Source organism: Callorhinchus milii, unplaced genomic scaffold (genome assembly GCF_018977255.1).
Source record: "Callorhinchus milii isolate IMCB2004 unplaced genomic scaffold, IMCB_Cmil_1.0 Scaffold5, whole genome shotgun sequence".
NCBI lineage: Eukaryota > Metazoa > Chordata > Chondrichthyes > Chimaeriformes > Callorhinchidae > Callorhinchus > Callorhinchus milii.
Genome location: NW_024704746.1, coordinates 11,397,638 through 11,419,307, shown reverse-complemented (window position 1 = coordinate 11,419,307; position 21,670 = coordinate 11,397,638). Strand labels below are relative to the sequence as shown.

Genomic DNA, 21,670 nt, shown 5'->3' with positions numbered 1-21,670 from the left:
CTGTCAGATTTAAACCTACAATGTATTAAAATATATCTCACCGAGTAATCATTTCAAAAAGGTTTCAATCAGTAGAAAAAAAACATTTCAGTTGAAATTAAGGTATTTAATTTGTTTTGCCCTACAGTTATATTTTATAGGTTATATTTTCGATTGGCTTTAAGAGTGAATGTCACCGTATAATATAATTTTGTTTTTAATTTGAAAGTTTCCATTTTGTGAACACAAAGAATTCCTTTTTATTCCGGCAAAAATCACTTTTCTTGGAATATCCCCAAACTGTAATTGATTCCTATGAAGCATTAGAGACATTATCACGTAAGTGAAGGTATCGATATATAAGTCCTGTAGCTCAGTGGTTAGAGCACTCGCTTTGCAAGCGAGAGACCTGAGTTCAATTCCAGGCAGAGGGCGAAACCTTGGACAAGTTTCCTTACTCCACACAGAGCCTAATAATAATCCCTCCAAAAACAAAAACAATAATAAATTGGTCATTTTCAATCCATGACTGTTTGTGGGACATTGCTGTGCGCAATTGGCTGCCGCGTTCGCCCACAAATATACAGTCAATTCACTTTACAGTGTGTTCTGTGAAGCGCTTTGGGACGTCCTCCCGACGTGAAAAGCGCTATATCAAATGCAAGGATTATTATTATTATAAGAAAATTGTATAATTATGGTACTTCAGAAATACGTATGGTTACTATAGTAACTCAAGATGTTTGAATTTGTCTTAATAACCATTTAAGGGCAGAAGAAAGAAAGAAAGAAAGAAAGAAAGAAAGAAAGAAAGAAAGAAAGAAAGAAAGAAAGAAAGAAAGAAAGAAAGAAAGAAAGAAAGAAAGAAAGAAAGAAAGAAAGAAAGAAAGAAAGAAAGAAAGAAAGAAAGAAAGAGGGAGTAGGATTGAGTTGGATAGTTCTTTTAAAAGAACAGACACAGACACGATGAGCCGAATTGCCTCCTCTTGTGCTGTATAATTGTATGATTCTATGAAAGAAAGAGCTGCAAGAACGTACATACATTGAACCAAGAAATGCAGAGACAGAGAGAATAAATATATGAGCATATCAATGCTTTAAATAAATAAACCAGCAGATCAATTGACAAACATATTGCACATGTTATTTTCGCTATTATTGGCTAGCAGACTATCTTGAAGCATGTTAATTGGGACCCTGACTTAAAACCTAATCTTAAAAGATCGAGGTATTTAATGGTTGTAACATATGGTTTACTTTGAATTTTAACTTTGCCATCATTACATAAGACATGAAGGGCTTGTCCCCTCTTTGTTCTACTGTGATGCAGTCAGTACCCTGCAAATTGGTTTTATTTTGTGCATCAATTTATGGCGATAGTGTCATTTCAGGTCCCATTGTATTGCTCGGAAACCTCTAAAATGCGCTTCTTTTTTTGTTGCTCTCAGGTTTGGTGCAAAGATCAATATTCTAGTGAACATGTGATCAAGTTAAAACCATACCATCAGAATCACTTGATTTTATTATTATGAGACTTTTTCTGGGGTACAATCACATGGGCATCAGGCACCGTCCTGTTCCTGCCCGTCTCGTCTTCATGACTGAGCCTTGACAGTGAGTGTTTGAGGGCCATTCGACTTTGAGGGGAGGGCAGAGGAATGGAGCCTCATCGTTTGATACTTTCCTCACCTGACGTCCCTTGGTGGTCACTGGATAGGGATCAAAATTGAGAAGTCTGGCTGATTTCCCCCTTCCTAAAGTGAAATTCTGAGGCCAATTGTATTTCCCTTAGTGCTACCCTGCTTTTAAGACAATTCATTCAGCACAGACCAAGGACCAAAAACAGAGATCTTTCCGCATACCTTCACTACTCCCTGGAGAAACTCACAGTCCCACTGGCACAGCTGAGCATTTCTTCAACATTTTGCCAGCTCTGTTTCAGCAAGTAACCTATTTTTCACAAAATTATTTGTTAGGCATCAGGAACATAATAAATTGAGAGCATTTATGTAACTGAAATACAAAAAAGGCAATCATAATTGTAAACATGCTTCATCCTAAAATAATATAAAAACAAAAAGTTGTTTTAAAAGGGTATTTGATGTTAAATAGGAAATTTTAGCACATTCATGGGCAGGCTATTAACTATTTCCTACTCTTAAGGGTGAACGTTACATGCAATCAAACAAAAAAGCTGATCAGATAGAAGCAGCTACATTAGATTAGCCACAAGACCAAATCAGAATGAATTCTGCATATTTACAATAGAATTTAAATGTCGAATGGGTATTCAGAAAGGTGTCTTTCTTTTGTGGCATTTTTGTTCTGGGATTATAGTCTCGTTATTTTTGTCCCAATTCCACCAACTAATTTTCCATCTCTACAATTCTACTAACTGCAGAGCTCACACTCTGGGTATCTGCGCAAAGAATCTGTACCAGTCTGTTTTGTCTCAGTCATTGAGCTTAGCCAGAAGTGAATTTCTGCATTTGAAAGGATCCAAATCTGGCTTTGGATTTGGTCGGTTTCAATTGCTGGACTCCATCCAGTTTCCTGACCCAGTTAGATGCTGTGTTCAGCAGACAAGAATTGGTGATGAAGGGAATGAGTGATAGACTATGTTCATCCTGACAGACCTACATTTCCTTTGTATATGGGAGAAACCGGGGCTCGAGGATGGAACAAATTCTTTTTTGTCTCATTTTGGAAAATCTTTTCCTCCAAATTCTTGCAGATCTACCTGTTCTACATCCCACAACAGAAGGGCAGCAACCAAAACATGCAACAAAGATCGAACTTCCTGCTGTCAGGCTCAGTACCACATTACGCAAAGGATTAATCTGTCAGCTAATGTCTTCAACTGCTTCCAGCAATCTGTAAACAGTAAGTTTACTCTGTCAGTACATAGTTAGCATTCTCAGCATCAAGGATTTTCCATGGAGAGAGGAGAATTTTTTTTAGTATCTCACATATTAACATTGCATTGATTAACAATAGCAGTCAGTAGTGCTCTTTCATTTGATGTGACGACTGCTGTGAAGGAGGAAGTGAAGGGATAAGAACAGAATTCAGTCCTTCGTTTGTCTGTGGTTCTACCATCTGATAGCAAGTGGCACAGTAATTTATTTTCCTCTAATATATTTAATTCATTCAATCTCTCACAAAAAGACAAGTTTGCCACAGCATTCAAAAGAGTCCCCCAAATAGAAAAGTATTCTTCATTGTATTAGGTAAGAGGAAAACATCACTCTTTGAATAATAATAATTTGTGGAATTGTATATTTGTACACTGGATACAAATATATTTGTATACAAATATACTGTTGTAATCCTCTAATAAATAATCCATTTGGATTGAACATTTTCAACCAGGTCTGACCTACTTATGCTTTTTACAAACCGTTTCCTTTGGCGTCATTAGTTCACAGCCTACAATGGTGTCATTTCTCTTTGCTGTGAACATCGTCAATGATTTTCTTTGACGCATTTTGTATTCAAAATGTTAATTCTTCCAAGCAATGTTTAACCTTTATCCTATTTTACTTGAACACATACAGACTGCTTTGTTGATTTGGCCTATTAAATTATGTATCCAGTATAGTAAGGTTAAAAAGCATGCTGACAACTAGTCCTTTCCTTTGGTGATACTGTGTTCCTGTAAATTTTTCTAGGCTCAGTGTTTTGAAATGTATCGGAAATCTGGTGCAACAAACTTAAAAGGCCCATCCATTATCTGCCTAAGAACATATCTGTTTTACAGCAAAATACTGTTTAATGATGTGGCTTTCCAGCTTCAAGATAGACAAATTGAGTATTTATGGGAAAATAAAAAGTGCTATTCCCTACCCCAATAAGAGAAAAAATAGAAGATTCAATATTTGTCTCTTTTTGCAACAGCAAATATGTGCACTTCTTGAAAAGGCTACAGATTAAACTGTACATTTATATAAATATGCTGGAAGGGTCCCCCCCACACAAGGAATAGGTCACAATATAAACGACTAGGAAACTCTGCAGACAGAAACACCATCATTCAAGTTCTTGCGCAATTGTTTTCTGAGCTATTGGCAGTGTAACCTTGTCAAGTTCCTGCAACCCTCTGATTGGTCTGCATACTGGCTCCCCTCCAACTAACTGGTGTATATAAGGCAATGTTCCTGGCTGAGACATGTAGTCTCGGTAAGACCGAGTGTCCAGAAGAAATTCAACACCCAATAGTCCCACAATTTTAAAAAGAAAGATGTGCCGAGGGTTATCATCGCTGCCAAGCAACTGCTTAGAAAGGTATGCGACTTGCATTTAAGATTTCAGTCTGGTTGCGTTAAGAATTTATTTTTGTATTGTAGAGGTAACTAACATTTTCTCAGCAAGAATGATAATATAATTAGTAACTTTAGAACAAGTATTTTGCAAATAAGATTTATTTTTGCGGTGAAAATGATTGGACAGATAAAAGTGGACCTTAGCTATAGATCTGGGTTCTACATAATATATATATTTAACACAGTGTATTATGTACCGACTGTAGACAAAGTGTAGCTAGTCAAACATTCACCATTCAGACATTCAAACTAGTCAAACATTTGCAAAGCAGACTGCGACAGTTCAAATGTAGGCAAGTGGATCTGTCAGCTAAGGTCCTTCTATCAAAGTTATTAAATCTAGTTTTAAGCTAAAACTAAAGGATTGCGATTTTCTAAGGTTTTTTCAATTAAATAAATAGCCAAGTATCAATCCCTTGAAAATTGTGGATATTCTTTGATGAAAAGGGTGAATGTAGAATTCTCCACATATCCCAGTTGCTGCGGAATATCTAGGTGCATATTGTTGCTGTATTTAGTAGCAAACAGATCACCCTGGTTGGGTGAATTCCATTTAGAGGGTAAAAAGACAAATAAAGACAATATATTGCTTCAAAAATCAACCAAGCCAGATAAAAGAAAGCTGCTCTATGATAAGAAGTTATGAATGTCTTCATTTGTAAAATGTTAGTAAATATTGTAAAATATCAAAGTAAACTTTGCTCGAGGAAACCTTTTAAACATTGATTTTTTAGAAAAGCCAGACAGTTTAATTTTTAACTTAAATTTTGTATGCACAACTAAAGAATGTTTAATGACACAGCCAACTCCTATGCGGTTGTCATAGGAATAATGAAATTTACTTTGCTCCTAATATTTTCTATTTTCAGGGCAAAAGGGATCAAGACCCGTTTGGTAATCTTTCTGCAGTCTAAGCGGGACTTCACTCGAATAAAAAAGTCAGAAAACCCCAAATCCAGGTAGTTACTTTGCCACACTTTGTCCTGAAAATAATATAAAAGAATATTTTTACATTTTAGATATCGGGTATATAAAGTAATTGTATGATTGTTCAACACAGTGGAGTAAAGAAAACTTTCTTGTGTTTTCTGTCAGGCCTTCCTCAGATGAAGCGAGAAAATGGAGAGAATCTCTCGACAAGATGCTTGCTCATCCATGTAAGTACTATACTGTGTTTTGGCATGTCATTCGCACATACAATATATAGTCACTGTGTGTTAGAATGAATCCTGTGAAGCACTTTGAGGCATCCTCCCAATGTGATTATATCAAATATTATAATTATTATTTAGCAATACTATTTCCATAACCATTAACCAGTGATGATGGGATCTGCCTCACTTGTCATTTCTTCCCCCCACCCCCACTGCCCTACACATAGTAAAATAGGCTGCTGAACTGGCATTCCACTCGCAAACATGAAGAATTATTAGTACCAGAGAAACAGCTGGAGGCTATGGAACTGTAACCCAGCTTCAGCCACCATCTTGAGGAGAGCAGAGAGGACAGGACAGGAGGGGAGAAAACTGGCCAGAGGAAATTTGAGGGTAGAATGGTCAGTATCTCCCGGCATATTTCCAGTTAGGAATCACTATGGGAAACAAACAGCAGGAAAAAAGGAGGGAGCTCGGACTCTCAATACTCCGCAAATATCCCTTTCCTAGTCAGGTCAAGATCAAAAACAGCATGTGGCTTTCATCTCGTGCTTCTTGGCAAGTGGCCTAGTTATATTCAGACACGTATATGTTATATATAACAAGACATTCAAGAGTGGGGAAAATTAGCGTTGTAGCTTAATATTATTGAACTGACATTTTGGGACACCCATGAAGGACCCTCCCTTCCATTTAGTTACTATCTCACATCAAAGCTCTGTTCTAAATTTGACTCAAATCTCACTAAATATTTAATAACAAATTGAAAAACGTGCAACAGATATTTTAAATTAGGGTTATATGTAACCTTTGTGAAACCGCTCATTTTTTTTCTTTGCAGCATTTTATTTGTCGAGTTTGCTTTTTCTTTTGGTAGATGGCCTGGCTGCTTTCAGAGCTTTCCTGCGGTCAGAGTACAGTGAGGAGAATCTCGATTTCTGGCTGGCCTGCGAGGATTACAAGAAAACGAAGTCGCCTGTAAAACGTGCCTCCAAAGCCAAGAAGATCTACTCTGAATTCATAGAAACAGATGCCCCTAAAGAGGTTAGTCCACAACAACAATTTGCATTTATATGCTGCCCCTCACCTAGGGTAGCATCACAAGCGCGTGGGAATATTAGTCAGTTTATGTTTAAGACTGAATATATCAGCCTATTTCAATATTTGTTAATGTGTCTTATACATGAAGATACAGATTGTCATATTTCAGTGTCCAAACCAGACAGATTTCCACATATGTACTCCGACTCATGGACACTTCTGTATCTACAATGGAATGATTTCTGATTCCCAAGTGCATGAGTGCAAATTAATAAGAGCCAAAGCATGCGTTGGGGTAGAGCTAGAGTTTAACCAGCTCAAACAGCATAGATTGCTATCGATAACAGTGTCTCACAATCTTCCGCTGCTCATCTAACTAGGACAGAATGGGAAGAATCCCTGGCCCAGTCCTATTTCAAATGTTGGATAAAATCAAATTAGTCAGACTAAAGGGTCTTTAATGAAAGGTGATTTTTAAGATGAGAGGACAATTCTTGATTTTCCTGCTCTTCCATTTAGATTAACATTGATTTCGAAACCAAAGACTTCACAAAAAAGAAGCTGCTGGACCACAACAGCTGCACCTATGATGTGGCTCAGAGTAAAATCTACAACCTCATGGAGAAGGATTCCTACCCAAGGTTCCTGAAATCAGAACTGTACTTAAACCTGACCAAGCAGGCAGAAAGCAGAATTAAACAGCATTCAAACTCCGACAGACGTTCCCAGACGTGACGCTGAAGACAGAACCTCTCAGAGTATCTATCTTAACAGAAGGGGCCCCGGCTGCGAGCTAATGGACAATGAATGGCAGGAAGACTTAAAAAGAGTAGCATTTTGAAAGAGATTATTCATGAGATTGTGAATACATACGCGACTATCAGCCGGCACGGTTTGCAGCCAAATAAATTTTCAAAAGTATTTGACACAGGAAGATACAGAAGAACGTGCAAGAGAAGAAAGGGAATGTGTACATTTACATTGCGACGCCGGGGTAATTATTGCTGGAACAAGTTATATGTTAACTATACAAATTGTTCAATAAAATGCGTCCTATTATTTGTTTAAATTATTTTCATGATCTAGTTTACGCAAAAGGAGTCTAGGAGTCTGTATATTACAGTAGAAAAAACAAGTTGTGATTGTGTTTTATAAAATAAACTGTGACTGCCCTTATTTCTCCTCCTCCTTCCCTCTCCCCCCCACCCCCTCCCCATACACACACATATTAAGAATATAAACTGCTTTCACTTTAAAACACCTTGCCCCTAGAGTTATATGGACAACTCAGGGTCACAATGGCTTCTTGGTGTAGAATCTATACATTTTTAGGCATGTTACACCACAAGAAGGAACTTCAACTTCAACATCAACTTCATGTCATTTAATATAAACATTAAAAAAACCTGAATTTTAAAAGCAAACACAAAAACCAGTAAATATAATTACAATTAAAGCAGTTCAAGACAATACAAGCTTGTCAAGTGGTTAAATGAACCCTTGACAGCTACAATTGTTTGAGCTGAATATTCCTTGGAGTGTTTTCTCCACAGCTATTATCATGAAAATACTCCTTTACCATTTGTACTTGTACAAATCCATGATCCTTTCAGCTGAATGCTGCTTCTGCTGCAGTCCAGCGTCTAAAAAAAACACTTACAATTATGAGTTTGTTTTGCTGTGATACAATGCAAGATATTCTGTCTACTGTACTGTTCAATGTTTTTTTTGCACTTAAAATTCTACTTTCCATTTATTGGGATTATTTATTATATGAAAACACAGAAAGTCAAATAAATGTGTAGTACAGGACACCTTGTATTACTTCTTGATGTGCTTGTTGATTAAATGCACAGCAGAGCGCTTTATAATTTTGGGGACTGAAATTCCTTCATATATAATCTCTTTGGTGTCACTTGTCCTGACGTGAAAGGCGCTATACAAATGTAATCTTGTTGTTGTTGTTGTCCAGTCTCCGCCGGTCTCCCCAACTCCACCATACACAAGATCCAGCTGATCCAAAACTCTGCCGCCCGCATGCTCACCCACACTAAACTCCGTATCCCGATCACACCAGTTCTTGCCAGGCTTCACTGTCTCCCTATCACTGAACAGATCGACTTCAAGATCCTCACTTATTTTCAAATCCCTTCATGTCCTGGCACCTCCCTACCTCTTCGACCTTTCCTCCCCCCCCAACACTCTACCTCTGCTCGACTGGTTCTGTCCTCCTGCATGTCCTCGTGCCCTCCGTTCCACCATCGGTGGCTGCACTTTCAGCCACTAAGCCCCAAAGCTCTGGAACACTTTTCCTCTATCCCTCCGCCTTGCCCTTTCCTTCCCCATCCCTATGCTTCACGTACTGCTGAAGGACCAAGCCTCTGGTTTATCAATATTGTCTTAACATATCGTGGACCCACCACAAAAGTACTTGACTACCAAGACAGCTAGAGGGTGAACTCAATTTTGATATTCTATTGCCAAGCACGTCATCTTGGAGCCAGCTCAACAACTACAACAAGTATTTATAGAGCACCCTTCACATCAGAAGGATGTCTTAAGGCACTGGGAGCCCCTGCTTACCAGTCTCTGAACAATAAGTTCCTGATTAATAAAATTCAGCTTTGGATACTGTACGTGAATGTCTTCCTCTGAGAAAGCGATCACATTTTTGAAAGGATGGGTTTCCCGAATTTAAAATCCATTGGAACAACAAACAATATCCGTTTTTCTGGAGAAAACTGAGGAGATAAGCAGGGGCTCTTTGGAGCTGCATTGACTCAAAGGTGACAAGCCTGACAATAAGAGATCAGAATAAAGTCAATCCTTTGGCAATCTTAGTATTCTGATTGAGTGAAGTCTGGTACTCTTGGCCAGTTGAAGGTGGACCAGCCAGTTTAGTTCACTGGCAAGGCTTAAGAAGCAGAGCAGTTAAATGGACCAGCAGAAGATTAACCAGCTGCATTTTTATATTAATAAGCATTATCAAAAATGTTCCAAGTCATATTGCATTTTGTTTCTATGAACACAAAGTAATTCCGAAAGTACTTGTTCTCACCACACAAATGGTTGTGCATTGCTACACTAAGTGAACAGAGCATTGGTGCCCTCTACTGATCTACATTGTTTATAGGTTTTATATAAAAACTCAAATTTTGCTTCAAGTCTGTGTGTAAATAACTACTGTAGTTTGGTTCGGAGAAATAGTTTTAAGCTATACATGAAGACAGACATGACCTAACTGAGATTCTATCCGGTGTGAAGGGTGCTACATAAATGAAAAGTTGTAGTACACAATTCATAAGAAACAAAACTTTAATTTCTATACATTTTATTATGAAGTTATACATCAAAAAGGATCACAAGCATACATTTGCTTAGATAAACACATTACTAATATTATTTAAAGTTATGTTTAAAGTTTCTACTACCATCTGTTGCTTTAGGAAACAATTTGAGCAGACACAGATTGTATTTATAAACATACTGAATATATACATTTAAACGGTGACAAACTCTTGAAACAACATGAAACTACAACAACTCAAGTTACATTGTAAAGTAACTTAAAGGTAAAGTAGAGGAACAAGAGTCTAAGGTAAAGAGACTAAGAAACAAGAAAATAAAGTTGTGGAAAGAGTGCAGACTTTTAAGTCCTTTCATTCATCGCCCTCTCCAATTTGACCATTTTCTCTCTTCTCCCTTGGAGGGCCTTGTGTGTCACATTAGCCAAACCTTCATGATAGTTTTCCATCAGAATCAACAAGTTTGAACATAGATTCTGCAAGCAGATAAACCATGAACTAAGCTCAAAACTAGATACAAGTACAGATGGCTTTAGATGCAGTCAATTGGGATGTTTTACAGATGTTTAGATACATGGGAAATAAGTAGAGTGGAGTCCTGTAGCTCAGTGGTTAGAGCACTCAACAACAAGATTCCATTTATAGAGCGCCTTTCACGTCGGGAGGACGTCCCAAGGCGCTGTACAGTTGGGTCAGGACCCGAGCAGGGGGGAAATGGTCAGGGTGAGGGAAGGGAAGGAGCGAGGAGGGGGTAGAGAGTCGAAAGGGGAGCTGAAGGCACGCTTTGTAAGCGAGTTTAATTCCAGGCAGGGTGAAACCTTGGGCAAGTTTCCTTACTCCACACAGAGCCTAATAATAATCCCTCCAAAAACAAAAACAATAATAAATTGGTCATTTTCAATCTACGACTGTGGGACATTGCTGTGCGCAATTGGCTGCCGCGTTCGCCCACAAATATAGTCAATTCACTTTACAGTGTGTTCTGTGAAGCGCTTTGGGACGTCCTCCCGACGTGAATATATATATATAGCTATCAAATGCAAGGATTATTATTATTATAAGCGATTTAAGTAATGGAGAAAAAAAAGTGATGATCTAAAACAATGTCAGAATATGCTCAATGGGCCAAAGTACTGTGTGTGTGGCTTACTAGCACACTGCTGTGTACACTTCACCCACAAAAATAGTTAATTCACTTTACAGTATATTCTGTGAAGCACTTTGAGACGTCTTGAAGGTGAAAATGCAAGGATTATTATTACAAATAAGTGAATTCTAGGATTAGGAGTTTACCTATACGTAGCACTACTGCAGAAAGACTAGTGTGTACGATGTAACACTGAAGCTATTCTCTGTAATTAAGGTAAGCAAGTGACCCAACAGTACCAAATTGGCAACCCACCTTTGAAGCATAAGCCTCCAAGATTAATAGTACCAATTTAAAGCTGTGCCCTTACAGCCAAACCTGACTAGATTAAACTCTTTACACTGCTTTTACATACCTGCAATTCAAAGACATCCTTCTCACAGCGCTTCTCCAATTCTTGGCTTTGTGCCTCAATCTGCTGACACTCTTTGTGTATCTGAGCAATCTGTTCAATCACTTCCAGTCTTCGAATCTTCAACTGATCACAATCACTGTAGAAGGTAGGGAACAAATAGTTTTTTTTTAAATTGTGCTGATGCATTTCAAACAAAAATGAATAACCAAATTCAAATGGGCATTCAAATCCAAAGTCACAATGGGCATAAAACCATTAGGTAATAGTTTCTATCAAACACAAAAGGCCCATAAACATAGCCGTCATTCAGTGAGCAGCACAGGGTTTTAATGAGTGAACAACCAATGCATTCAATTACCCTGGAAAAGGGTTGTGAATGACCTTTTTAAAGAGGGATGCTAAGATCCACATGGTACCAACAGGAGACAGGCTGCCAAGGGAGAAAGAGAATTTCAAAGGATTCAAAGCACAGTCTATTCAGGAATAATAGTCACTCGTATTGAAGGGGCAAAATGCTGAAAATGAGAAGCATGTTCATTTGAATTCAGTTTAAAAGATTGACTGTTAAGCCATTAAAATAATTCTTAAAATAATAGCCTTGAAAACAGTCATCTTCTATTGCAGCGGAATTCTATAATGAAATCATAAAAAAATTGAAACTACTGATGAAGTGGAGATTCAGATGAGACGATTTTTCCACCCAACTAGCGGCAAGCAAATTATTTATGCAGATATCATTCCATATTTGTGCAAAAGTTGTGGAGTCCTGTAGCTCAGTGGTTAGAGCACTCACTTTGCAAGCGGGAGACGTGAGTTCAATTCCAGGCAGAGGGCGAAACCTTGGGCAAGTTTCCTTACTCCACAGAGCCTAATAATAATCCCTCCAAAAAACCAAAAAAAAATAATAAATTGGTCATTTTCAATCTACGACTGTTTGTGGGACATTGCTGTGCGCAATTGGCTGCCGCGTTCGCCCACAAATATACAGTCAATTCACTTTAGTGTGTTCTGTGAAGCGCTTTGGGACGTCCTCCCGACGTGAAAAGCGCTATATCAAATGCAAGGATTATTATAAGTATTAAAAACGTAACAACAAAAGATTATGAAGAGTAATAATTTACACCAATTTGATATCTTTTACGTAATCTTTGTTCGGAAAAATGTTTATGAACTTGGGGTGGCTATTGTGTAGAGGGGCTGCCCAATGTCTTTTAGCTTAAAAAACGAAAGCTGAAAGTCATTTCCTACGTGGCTCTGATTTCAAGATGGTAGTCCTGAGCCTCCTGTTTCTTCTGCCGCTGCATCTGGTACTTATCCCGTTTTTCAATCTTTGAGGCAAGAATTCTTTTCAGCTGGACCTGCTCTGTCTGCATGTTTGTTAATTCCATGTTTTTGCTTTCTCGTTCATTATCTGCTTTCCAAATCTGCGGCGGTCAGAGGGAAAAAAAAGTGAATCGGTACCACCTATTGCAAGGCAGAAATGCATGCAAGACTTACTAGCTCTTTGGTTGAACCTATATTGCGGTTGTAAAATTATAAAAAGTAGAACACTTAACTTCAGAATAGTATTTTTATATAAAAAATTAATACATGAATAATGCAAGGATTATTATTATCAATGGGTTGCTTTATCCTATACAATAAAAGGATAGCATTTATGATGGTATTGGCCAATAGATGGCTTTCTATCTGGGGGAAACCTCTCACTTTTAAACACATTTCATACACAAGAATGTTGACTGCGATATCAAACAAGTTAAGGAATGCATCATGGCAAGAATATCTATAGCTTTTATTTAACATTGAGTTTAACATTTAACAGCAAGCTTTATCATTACTGATTAAGAGGAGGAACAAAAGAACACAAGTCTTGAAAGCTACAATTCCAAATTATTAAACTGAAGTAACAAAATATTCTCTGCTGATCAAGTGATTGGAATTCACAAACCTCAGTGTTCATGCTGTTTATCTTGTCTGAGCCAGCTTGGGCTTCTTGCAGAATATTGCAGTAAGTTTCCAGTTCTTTTTTTTGAAAATTGGTAAAATTTGCAGATTTGTCTTGGAGGTCAATTATTCTCTCATTTTTCTCTCTCTATGAAAAAATATAAAAAGCAAAACGAATAAATACGCAGTTTTCAATTTATTATAGAAAAGTTAAACTAATAGCAACATTACACAGTGAACACTTCAAACATAGACTATAAGCTCCCAAAAACATTGGTGCTACACCGGAGCATAATTATGATTATTAGTGCACTAGAATGCTACTCAATGTCTAAGTTCATACACAAAGAATGCTGGTTTGGGCGAGATATCACAGGGCTAGTAACATAGCAAACGCTTGCACTGTCAGGTAAAGGTGGAGGGAAAAGGGAACAAATTACTTACAATGGTTTCTTTCTTCTTTTGGGCTAATTCTCTCATTTTTTCCATTCTTTCTTCAATTGTTCTGGACATTCCACAATCTGCATTTTGAGCTTTGCCTTTGATCCTTTTGCAGAAGTCAAGTCAACTTTTAACTGGCTCTGCATTATTCAAGAGTAAAATGGGATTAGAACATTACTTGAAAGAAAAATATTAATCTGTACATTTGATATAGAACCTTATCACAGTATCATCAAAACACCTCAAAGTGCTTCACAGGGTATTACTGTAAAGTGTAGTGACTATTTGTAGGCAACCATGGCAGCGAATTTGCACACAACAATGACCCACAAACAGCCATGAAGTGACCAATTTTAATTAGGGGCATCGTCACCAGGAGATATACTCTTTTGATAATCATGGGATCTTCATGGAAAGTGCAATGGGATCAACATTCACCAAATATGCTGGTGGGACTTTGGTTTTACATCTCATCTGAAGGAAAACAGCACTCTACCAGCACTGTTCTAGAACTCTGGTCTAGTTCAAAGCCCTGACTGAACCCTTAACTTTCCGACAACAACAATTTGCACTCATATAGCACCCTCCATGCAGGGCAGCGTCTCAGAGCGCTTAACAGTGGTGGAGCCTGACTCCCAATCCGGGAGGAGGTGGCCGTAAGCACGGTTGAACAGGAAAGTCTTCAGACGGGGAGAGTTCTTCCAACTCAGAAGCAAGAGTGCTACCAACTGTGCAACTGGAGAAAATATTTCAAAAAGTTTACTCCAGGTATATAGACTAACAACTAATTTATTTCCACTTACAAATGCAAGATCTGTGAAACTTTACATGTAGAGATTTGTACTTACTAATTTCTTGTTGCTTTCTGCAATTTCAGCCTTTAGTTGTGCAGTGGCTTCTTGAACAGAGTTCTGCAAATAAAAAGAAAAACATATTTTCCTGTGAGTTCAATGCACATAACAGTGTAATATGGGGGGAAAATACAACAACAAAATTACATTTGTATAGCGCCTTTCACATCAGGAGGACTTCCCAAGGCACTGGACAATCAGTGTTTTGGACCCGAGCTATGGGTTGGGATTGGGGAGTGTGGAGGTCAGGAGGTTAAGGAGGGTGATCGAAGGCATGAAAAAGAGGTAAGTCTTGAGACAGGTCTTGAAGGAGGCAAGGGAGGGGGCAAGGTGGAGGGACTTTGGGATGGAGTTCCACATAGGTGGGTGGGGGAAGAATGGCTGAAGGTCCACTCGCCAATGGTGAAGCGAGCGAGGCGGGGGACCCACTGAGCGGAGGGAGTGGACAGGTTGATAGGGGGTTAGGAGGCTCAGAGGTAGGTGGGAGCAAGGCCATGGAGGGATTTGAAGGTGAGGACCAGGATCTTGAACTGTATCCTGTGTGACGGGACGCCAGTGGAGTCAAGCCAGGATGGGGGTGATAGGGTCACGGAGCCTGATGCGGGAGAGGACATGTGCTGCAGAGTTCTGGATGATCTGCAGCCTATGGAGGGGAGTTGGAGAGGTCAACAAGCAGGAAGTTTGCATAGTCAAGCTTGAATCTTCTGAATGCGTGTATGAGGGTTTCAGCGGCCTGCGGTGTGAGAAAGTGGCAGAGCTGGGCAATGTTGCGGAGGCAGGAGAAGGTAGAGCTGATCGTGGCATGAGTGTGCGGTAGAAAGGATAGTTGAGGAAAGCCGCATGAGATGGTGCGGGGGCTAGAGGAGAAATTGTTTGTGGAGATGCAGTGGAGACAGTGTGAGAGGTAGGATCTGAACCATTCAAAGACAGAACCATGAAGGTTGAGGTGAAAGGAGAGGCATTGGAGGATAGAATGATCAACCGTATTGAAGGCAGTAGAGACGTCAAGGAGGACGAAGAGGCAGAGAGAGTCCTGGTTGCAGATGGACAAAATCTGTTTCTATGCAGCGTGGAAACCCGATTGGAGGGTAATGAAATACATAAAAAATATACATCTTACTGAACAATGAAGGCAAGAAACATTACAGATTGAGAATGTTCAAACTTACTTGTTCGTTACAATAATCATGGTTTAAAGTCTGGTGCAATTCAGTAATGCATGCAGACAGCTCCTGAATTTCTGCCCGTTGATCATCTGGTATGGTCCTGGCAAAAAATTATTTTCAACAGATGAACCCAACATATTCAGAATACCCTGCTGGAAGTTACACTTCCCTGTGTTGACTATGGATAATCCTACTGTGGCTCCACTTTAAAACATTTGGTTTAATGATGCCATTGGCTTTAGCATTTTGCCTTTAACAATTTCAAATATAATGAAATCTACTTACGTGAGTTTTTCAATTTTACGCTTCATGTCTTCATTCGTTGAAAGCATATGCTGCATCATTTCCGCATTAACTTTCTGTGAACACAATGTTTTCAATGACTTGCCCCACCATTTTTACTCTTTCTTACTCTATTTCTTACTCTATGGATACATTATTCAGCAAATGCAGTAGGCAAGTCCATGGTGTTCTTTTGTACTGCCTGAGGATTCAAAATAATGCTACAAAGTGCATCACATACACAGATAGAATTTGTGGCTTTTTTAAGCATTCCTTTTGATTATTGAAAAAAATTCAATAGCTACTAAAAGGTAGAACACCCCTCACTGGGTGAGTGGGATCATCTTCTTACAGCTCACTTGATTATTATCCCTTACCTTTTATTAGTACTAATAGATTACAGATTAACCATTATAGATAATAATTAAAGGAAATTACTTTGTGTTCTTTACTATGGACACACAATTAGAATATCTTAACAATTAGAACTCACAAAACCATTCTGCTGCTCCAGGTAATTCTCCAGGACACGTTTTCTGAACTTAAGAAAGTTCATGATGCCACTCAAGATATGGATAGTCCGTTTTGTTTCTTTTTAAAAAAGAAGACAAAATAGACCGGTGAATAAAAAAATCTTGCTAAATTAGAACACAGTACGTTGATAATTAATGTTTACCAACATAACACTTAATTTTCAAATTTTATTCTGGATTTCTTGCAATGCAATATAATAATCCTTGCATTTGATATAGCGCTTTTCACATCTTCTAGATGTCTCAAAGCGCTTCACAGAATATGCTGTAAAGTGAATTGACCGTATATTTGTGGGCAAAATGCGGCAGCCAATTGTGCACAGCAGTGTCCCACAAACAGTATTGGATTGAAAATGACCAATTTATTATTGTTTTGTTTTTTGGAGGGATTATTATTAGGCAATGCAATAATAATAAAAAAATGCAAGTTTTCCTTTCTAACTTCAGTCAAACTATAAAGCATTTCACATTTTACTTCAATGTCATATGCATCTTTATACATCACTTACATTATTCTGATGTACAATTCTCCCATTTCATCCCAAGTCCCTCAATTTTTTTCACGATCGAGGCAAATCTCTCAATAATTTTTGTGCACTTACTAGGATTCATGAGATCACTCATCTCAAAATTCGGAAGTTGGCACATTGGCATAAATCGTTGCCTGAAAGGATAGAAGGAAAAAAGCCTGAACACTAGAGACACCTTATTGAATAAAATGACAAAAAAACACAAACTGAATTACTTCAATTTATGACATTAAGTGCAAAAGAAAAAAAATCACACTCATATTTTGTCCCTATTTAAGATTACAACTATCAATATAGAAAGTCAGAAAATAAAACTGCTTTTCAGGAATTGCGTCTGTTTGTGCTCTTGAAATATTGTTCAGTTTGGAGTCAGGATCAGAAACAAGCATCAGTCCATTCACACTTTCCTGATTAGTGTCAACTCCAGATTTGAAAATTAGGGATTCGCAGTTTTGAGGGCATCAGTCTATTTTCTCTACTTTTTAATATAAACATAGAGATTGTATAAAGCACAGGAAACTTAAAAAAAAGGATTTCACAGTGAATTAGACCAAATCCAATGTTTGCTTTTACAAAAAGGAATCAGTTATTTGTGCAAAGCCAGGTAACACGAGACAGCCATTCCAATTATTCTGCACTAAAACTGAGCTGGGTAGCCTAGCAAAATAATTCAATCCAAACACCGATTCAATAAAGACAATTTTATTTAAAAACTGGTATTAAGTGTATTGAGCACCCTTTGAAAAAGCATTAGTTGATGAGAAAAAAAATCAGAAAAATGTATTAACCAAATATGATTACAGTATTATTAATTGGAGTATTTCACATGCCAATAAATTGCTAAAGGTTTGACATTATGTATGCAAATCAAAATTAAATCTTTGATTGCCTTACATTCAAAGTAGTATTCTACTATTCTGTTGAATACTTACATGGAAACATATAGATTCATAATTGGGGCAAATCCCTCAGATAATTGCAGATATGGCATATTTTCATCTCCAGGCAACTACAAAGATTAAACAAACTACAAATTAAATATATATCAGCATACAAAACAATTCTCATGAAATTTAACATTCAAAGCCAAGAATTTGATTTTGTATTAATCAACTCAGTTTAAGTTACATATTCAATTACATAATTATGAGCTTGGAGTAGAAGTTTCTATGTTTCTCATTACTCTTAATATCCCTACATTTCTCACCATGTAGAAAGACTCAACTCGGGCATCAAACACAGCCTGCAGACTTCTCAAGTACAATCGTTGGACGACTTCCGCCTGTTAAATGAAATAAATCTGGTTAATATTACAGATAAGACAAATCTCGTGCATTTTCATACGATTTGACCGTGCCTTCAGCTCCCCTCTCGACTCTCTTCCTCCTCCTCGCTCCCTCCCTTCCCTCCCCTCACCCTGACCATTTCCCCCCTCCTCTCTCCCTCCCTTCCCTCCCCTCACCCTGACCATTTCCCCCCTGCTCGGGTCATGACCCAACTGTGCAGCGCCTTGGGACGTCCTCCTGACGTGAAAGGCGCTCTATAAATGGAATCTTGTTGTTGTTGTTGTTGTTGATTGGGGAAAAAAATCAAGATTATACTGCCTGATCTACATCACATTCTATTTGGCAAGAAAAAAACACCAATTTATTCTGTGAAAAATGTTTTTTTTTAATCATTAAATCACACAATTATTTTAGCAGGATTCATGCAATTTCTTTCCAACTTCCATTCAGGGGCAATCTCATCGGAAAGCAGAATTTTTTTGGATGAGTGAGGTGAGAGCCCACATACCCGCCTCACTAAGATAAATTAGACCCAGTAGTGTTCGTCAAACTGGAATGAAGGTTGACTTTCCCCACTAATCTAGGTCCCAAATCGCTAAACAGCAATGCGGATTTAATTCCTTTCCTCACGAGCTCCTGAACAAGTGATCAGATCGCCTCTTACGCCTGGGAAAGCCCAGTCTAAAGGCTTAAAGTAGATCTGCATTTCAGTTTCTGTTGCTCTTTGAGAGATCAAATCAAATGCAACACTGCCATACTGATCCAAACCAACAGAGGGCCGAAGGCATTCGCTTTCCTGGCAATAGCCCTGCATACCACAAATGAATCATGGGAAAGGCTCAGATCATGGTTGCGCAACACATCCAAACCTTAGAGAGCTCTGGCAGGTGCAGAGCCCAAATAGTAACTGACGAGAACAGATACTATGTTTGATCATAGCCAAAAGGCCGAGAAGCGAACAGGAAAGTAAGTAAAACATTTCCTACCCGTTCTCTGTGAGCCATCCTACAGACCCCTCACAGCTAGATGCTAAGAGCATTTAAACCTACGCATTCATTCACCTGGTGGTAAATTGATCGACAGAAGAGATCTTCTTTTAAAAACAAAGACAAATTCGGTTATAAGCATTACATACCTTTGCAATTGGCACAAGGTCATTTTTGGTGAGGCTGTTAACTTCAGAGCCAGTCAGAACACTGGAGCGAAAAAACTCCACAATGCTATCAACTTTGTAATTAGGAAATGTTAATCTGTTCTCCATCTCCATTGAGCTAAGAAGGAAACACAAATTTGCTTTAGAGTTCATAATAATAATAACTGCATTTGAAACATCGCCTTATTACGTCTTCGAGATGTCTCAAAGCGTTTCACAGAACATACCATTAAGTAAATTGATTATATGTTGTGGGCAACAGCAATTGTGCACAGCAGTGTCCCACAAACAGCCGTGGATTGAGTGACCAAATTATTTTTATTTATTTTGAAGGTATTATTACACCCGGAAAAGCGACCTGCCAACTGACTAACAACTAACAACTGGGTTCCTACTGACTGTTGGGTAAAGAGAGGCATGTGGGTTAAGGAAACTTGTCCAACGTTTCGCCATGCCGGGAATCAAACCCAGATCCTCTCGCTTGTGAGGTGCATGCTCCAACCACTGAGCTACAGCACTCCACGTATTTTAAAAAAAATGTTTCGATACAGGCCTACAGAGAACTCATATATTGTTGCTGACTAACAGGTTGGAACACCCGCTTCTGAATTTGATGCAGCAGGTTGCACCTCACATTGGATCGTAGAATTCATTGTCAAGTAATAAAAACATTCAAATAACCCGCAGGTCGCCAAAACAGTTATACACGCATTCATAACATCCAGTCGGCCACGCAAACTCACTGCTTGTCGGCCTCTCCGACGCCTCCCTCCCACAGGCCGCAGGTCATCCAGAACTCTGCAGCCCGTGTCCTCTCCCGCACCGGCTCCGCGACCCTATCACCCCCACCCTCGCCCGACTCCCACTGGCTTCCCATCACACAGAGGATACAGTTCAAGATGCTGATCCTCACCTTCAAAGCCCCTCCACGGTCTTGATCCCCCCCCTATCTCCGCGATCTCCTAAACCCCTACCACCCCGCTCGCTCCCTCCGCTCAGCGGGCTCTCTCTCTTCACGTCCCCCCAGCATTGGCGGGCGGGGCCTTCTGCGGGACTCCATCCCGCGGTCCCTCGGCCTCGGCTCATCCCTCGCCGCCTTCAAGACCCGGCGCAAGACCCTCCTCTTCGACTGTGCCTTCCATCACCCTGCTTCACCCCCCTCCCCCCGCCCTCCCCGACTCCCAGCCCCCCGTAACACTGACCGTCCAGCGCCTTGGGACGTCCACCCGACGTGAAAGGCGCCGCAGTCATGTCATTTTTGTTGTTGTCGTTGTTGTTATGGTCCCAACTGATGTAAGGTTTACTGCAATCATGTGCGACACAATGGCTCAACTGTCCTTTCCCAACTCCTTCTCCTCTCCCCCTCCCCCCCACCCAAAAAAAATACACACTGACTCTCCACGGCAGATGACATACAGACTGCCCTGACAAGCGGCGGCGGCCGGGCCTAGCGGTAACAGACCGAGCCTGGAGAGGCGAGGGGGCGGGTGGGGGGAAGCTGCGCAACCATTCGCCACGAACAAGAGAGGGTCTGTCGGTGTGTCGGTGTTGAGGGAGACGTTTCTGTTGCCAAACCGCGGGGTGGTTGGTGGGGGGGGTACAGGGAACGGTTAAAAGCGCGCGCGCGCTCACCTACCGTTACCGCCGCCGTTGCATTCAAAAATTCAAACTGGCGCCGCGGCGCGTTGACGTCACACGTACCGTAAACAGGGGCGGGCGGGCGCGCACGCGCAGTTTTTTTTTAAAAAAACCACACATTATGCAATTTTTTTTGTTGCTTAAGAGGCGCGGGCGGGCGGGCGGAGTTCTTGGGGGATTTTTTTCCCCCTTCCCTCCCTCCACCAGCGACAGACCACACAGCGCACAGAGGAAACGAGTGAACACCCGGAGCGGAGCGAGGCTGGGGATTGCTCTGGAGCCCAATCGCTCGGCCGCGAACATAAAACTATTTTTTTACACACACACACACGCACAGTAAATCCCCATCCCCCACCTCCCCTTATACACACATACTCACAATAAAGCCGCGCCGCCCCCCCCCCCCGCGCGCTGAATAATCGCTTCGTGTCGGGGCTCCAGGCCTGCGGATCATGACTCCGTGTTTTTGACTAGACTCCACTCCGAGGGACGTGTTGGCGGCCGAGTGAGTGAGGCTCCGACAAACGGCGACGGGGGAGGCGA

The 21,670-nt window shown here is 39.9% G+C and overlaps 3 protein-coding genes across 3 annotated transcripts; 1 reads left to right on the top strand and 2 right to left on the bottom strand.

Moving 5' to 3' along the window:
• Nucleotides 1-4,155: 4,155 nt before the first annotated feature.
• LOC103180044 (regulator of G-protein signaling 5) lies at nt 4,156-7,672 on the top strand. Its single transcript, XM_007895661.1, has 5 exons — nt 4,156-4,263; nt 5,171-5,260; nt 5,397-5,458; nt 6,333-6,499; nt 7,016-7,672. Exons 1-5 carry the CDS (start codon nt 4,220-4,222, stop codon nt 7,229-7,231), a joined length of 579 nt encoding a protein of 192 aa, XP_007893852.1. The 5' UTR covers nt 4,156-4,219; the 3' UTR covers nt 7,232-7,672.
• Nucleotides 7,673-9,793: 2,121 nt separating this feature from the next.
• On the bottom strand, nt 9,794-13,715 carry LOC121849201. Its single transcript, XM_042335341.1, has 5 exons — nt 13,692-13,715; nt 13,252-13,395; nt 12,552-12,727; nt 11,304-11,439; nt 9,794-10,277 (listed from the first exon to the last, which is right to left on the bottom strand). Exons 2-5 carry the CDS (start codon nt 13,261-13,263, stop codon nt 10,146-10,148), a joined length of 456 nt encoding a protein of 151 aa, XP_042191275.1. The 5' UTR covers nt 13,264-13,395; nt 13,692-13,715; the 3' UTR covers nt 9,794-10,145.
• Nucleotides 13,698-21,527, bottom strand: nuf2 (UF2 component of NDC80 kinetochore complex). Its single transcript, XM_042335340.1, has 10 exons — nt 21,507-21,527; nt 19,472-19,607; nt 18,258-18,332; nt 17,983-18,059; nt 17,123-17,184; nt 16,481-16,578; nt 15,991-16,064; nt 15,709-15,805; nt 14,537-14,599; nt 13,698-13,828 (listed from the first exon to the last, which is right to left on the bottom strand). The coding sequence occupies exons 2-10, from the start codon at nt 19,601-19,603 to the stop codon at nt 13,724-13,726; spliced, it is 783 nt and encodes a 260-aa protein (XP_042191274.1). The 5' UTR covers nt 19,604-19,607; nt 21,507-21,527; the 3' UTR covers nt 13,698-13,723.
• Nucleotides 21,528-21,670: the final 143 nt, after the last annotated feature.

Excerpts from the sequence above, each read along its gene's own strand:
- LOC103180044 (XM_007895661.1), top strand. The coding sequence starts at position 4,220 with ATGTGCCGAGGGTTATCATCGCTGCCAAGCAACTGCTTAGAAAG. Across the intron at positions 4,264-5,170 it reads CCAAGCAACTGCTTAGAAAG|GGCAAAAGGGATCAAGACCC; the intron begins GTATGCGACTTG and ends TTCTATTTTCAG. Across the intron at positions 5,261-5,396 it reads TCAGAAAACCCCAAATCCAG|GCCTTCCTCAGATGAAGCGA; the intron begins GTAGTTACTTTG and ends GTTTTCTGTCAG.
- LOC121849201 (XM_042335341.1), bottom strand. Across the intron at positions 11,440-12,551 it reads CATCTTGAAATCAGAGCCAC|TGATTGTGATCAGTTGAAGA; the intron begins GTAGGAAATGAC and ends TACCTTCTACAG. Across the intron at positions 10,278-11,303 it reads AGGATGTCTTTGAATTGCAG|AATCTATGTTCAAACTTGTT; the intron begins GTATGTAAAAGC and ends ATCTGCTTGCAG.
- nuf2 (XM_042335340.1), bottom strand. The coding sequence starts at position 19,603 with ATGGAGATGGAGAACAGATTAACATTTCCTAATTACAAAGTTGATAGC. Across the intron at positions 17,185-17,982 it reads ATGAATCTATATGTTTCCAT|GCAACGATTTATGCCAATGT; the intron begins GTAAGTATTCAA and ends CTATCCTTTCAG. Across the intron at positions 14,600-15,708 it reads ATGATTATTGTAACGAACAA|AACTCTGTTCAAGAAGCCAC; the intron begins GTAAGTTTGAAC and ends TTTTATTTGCAG.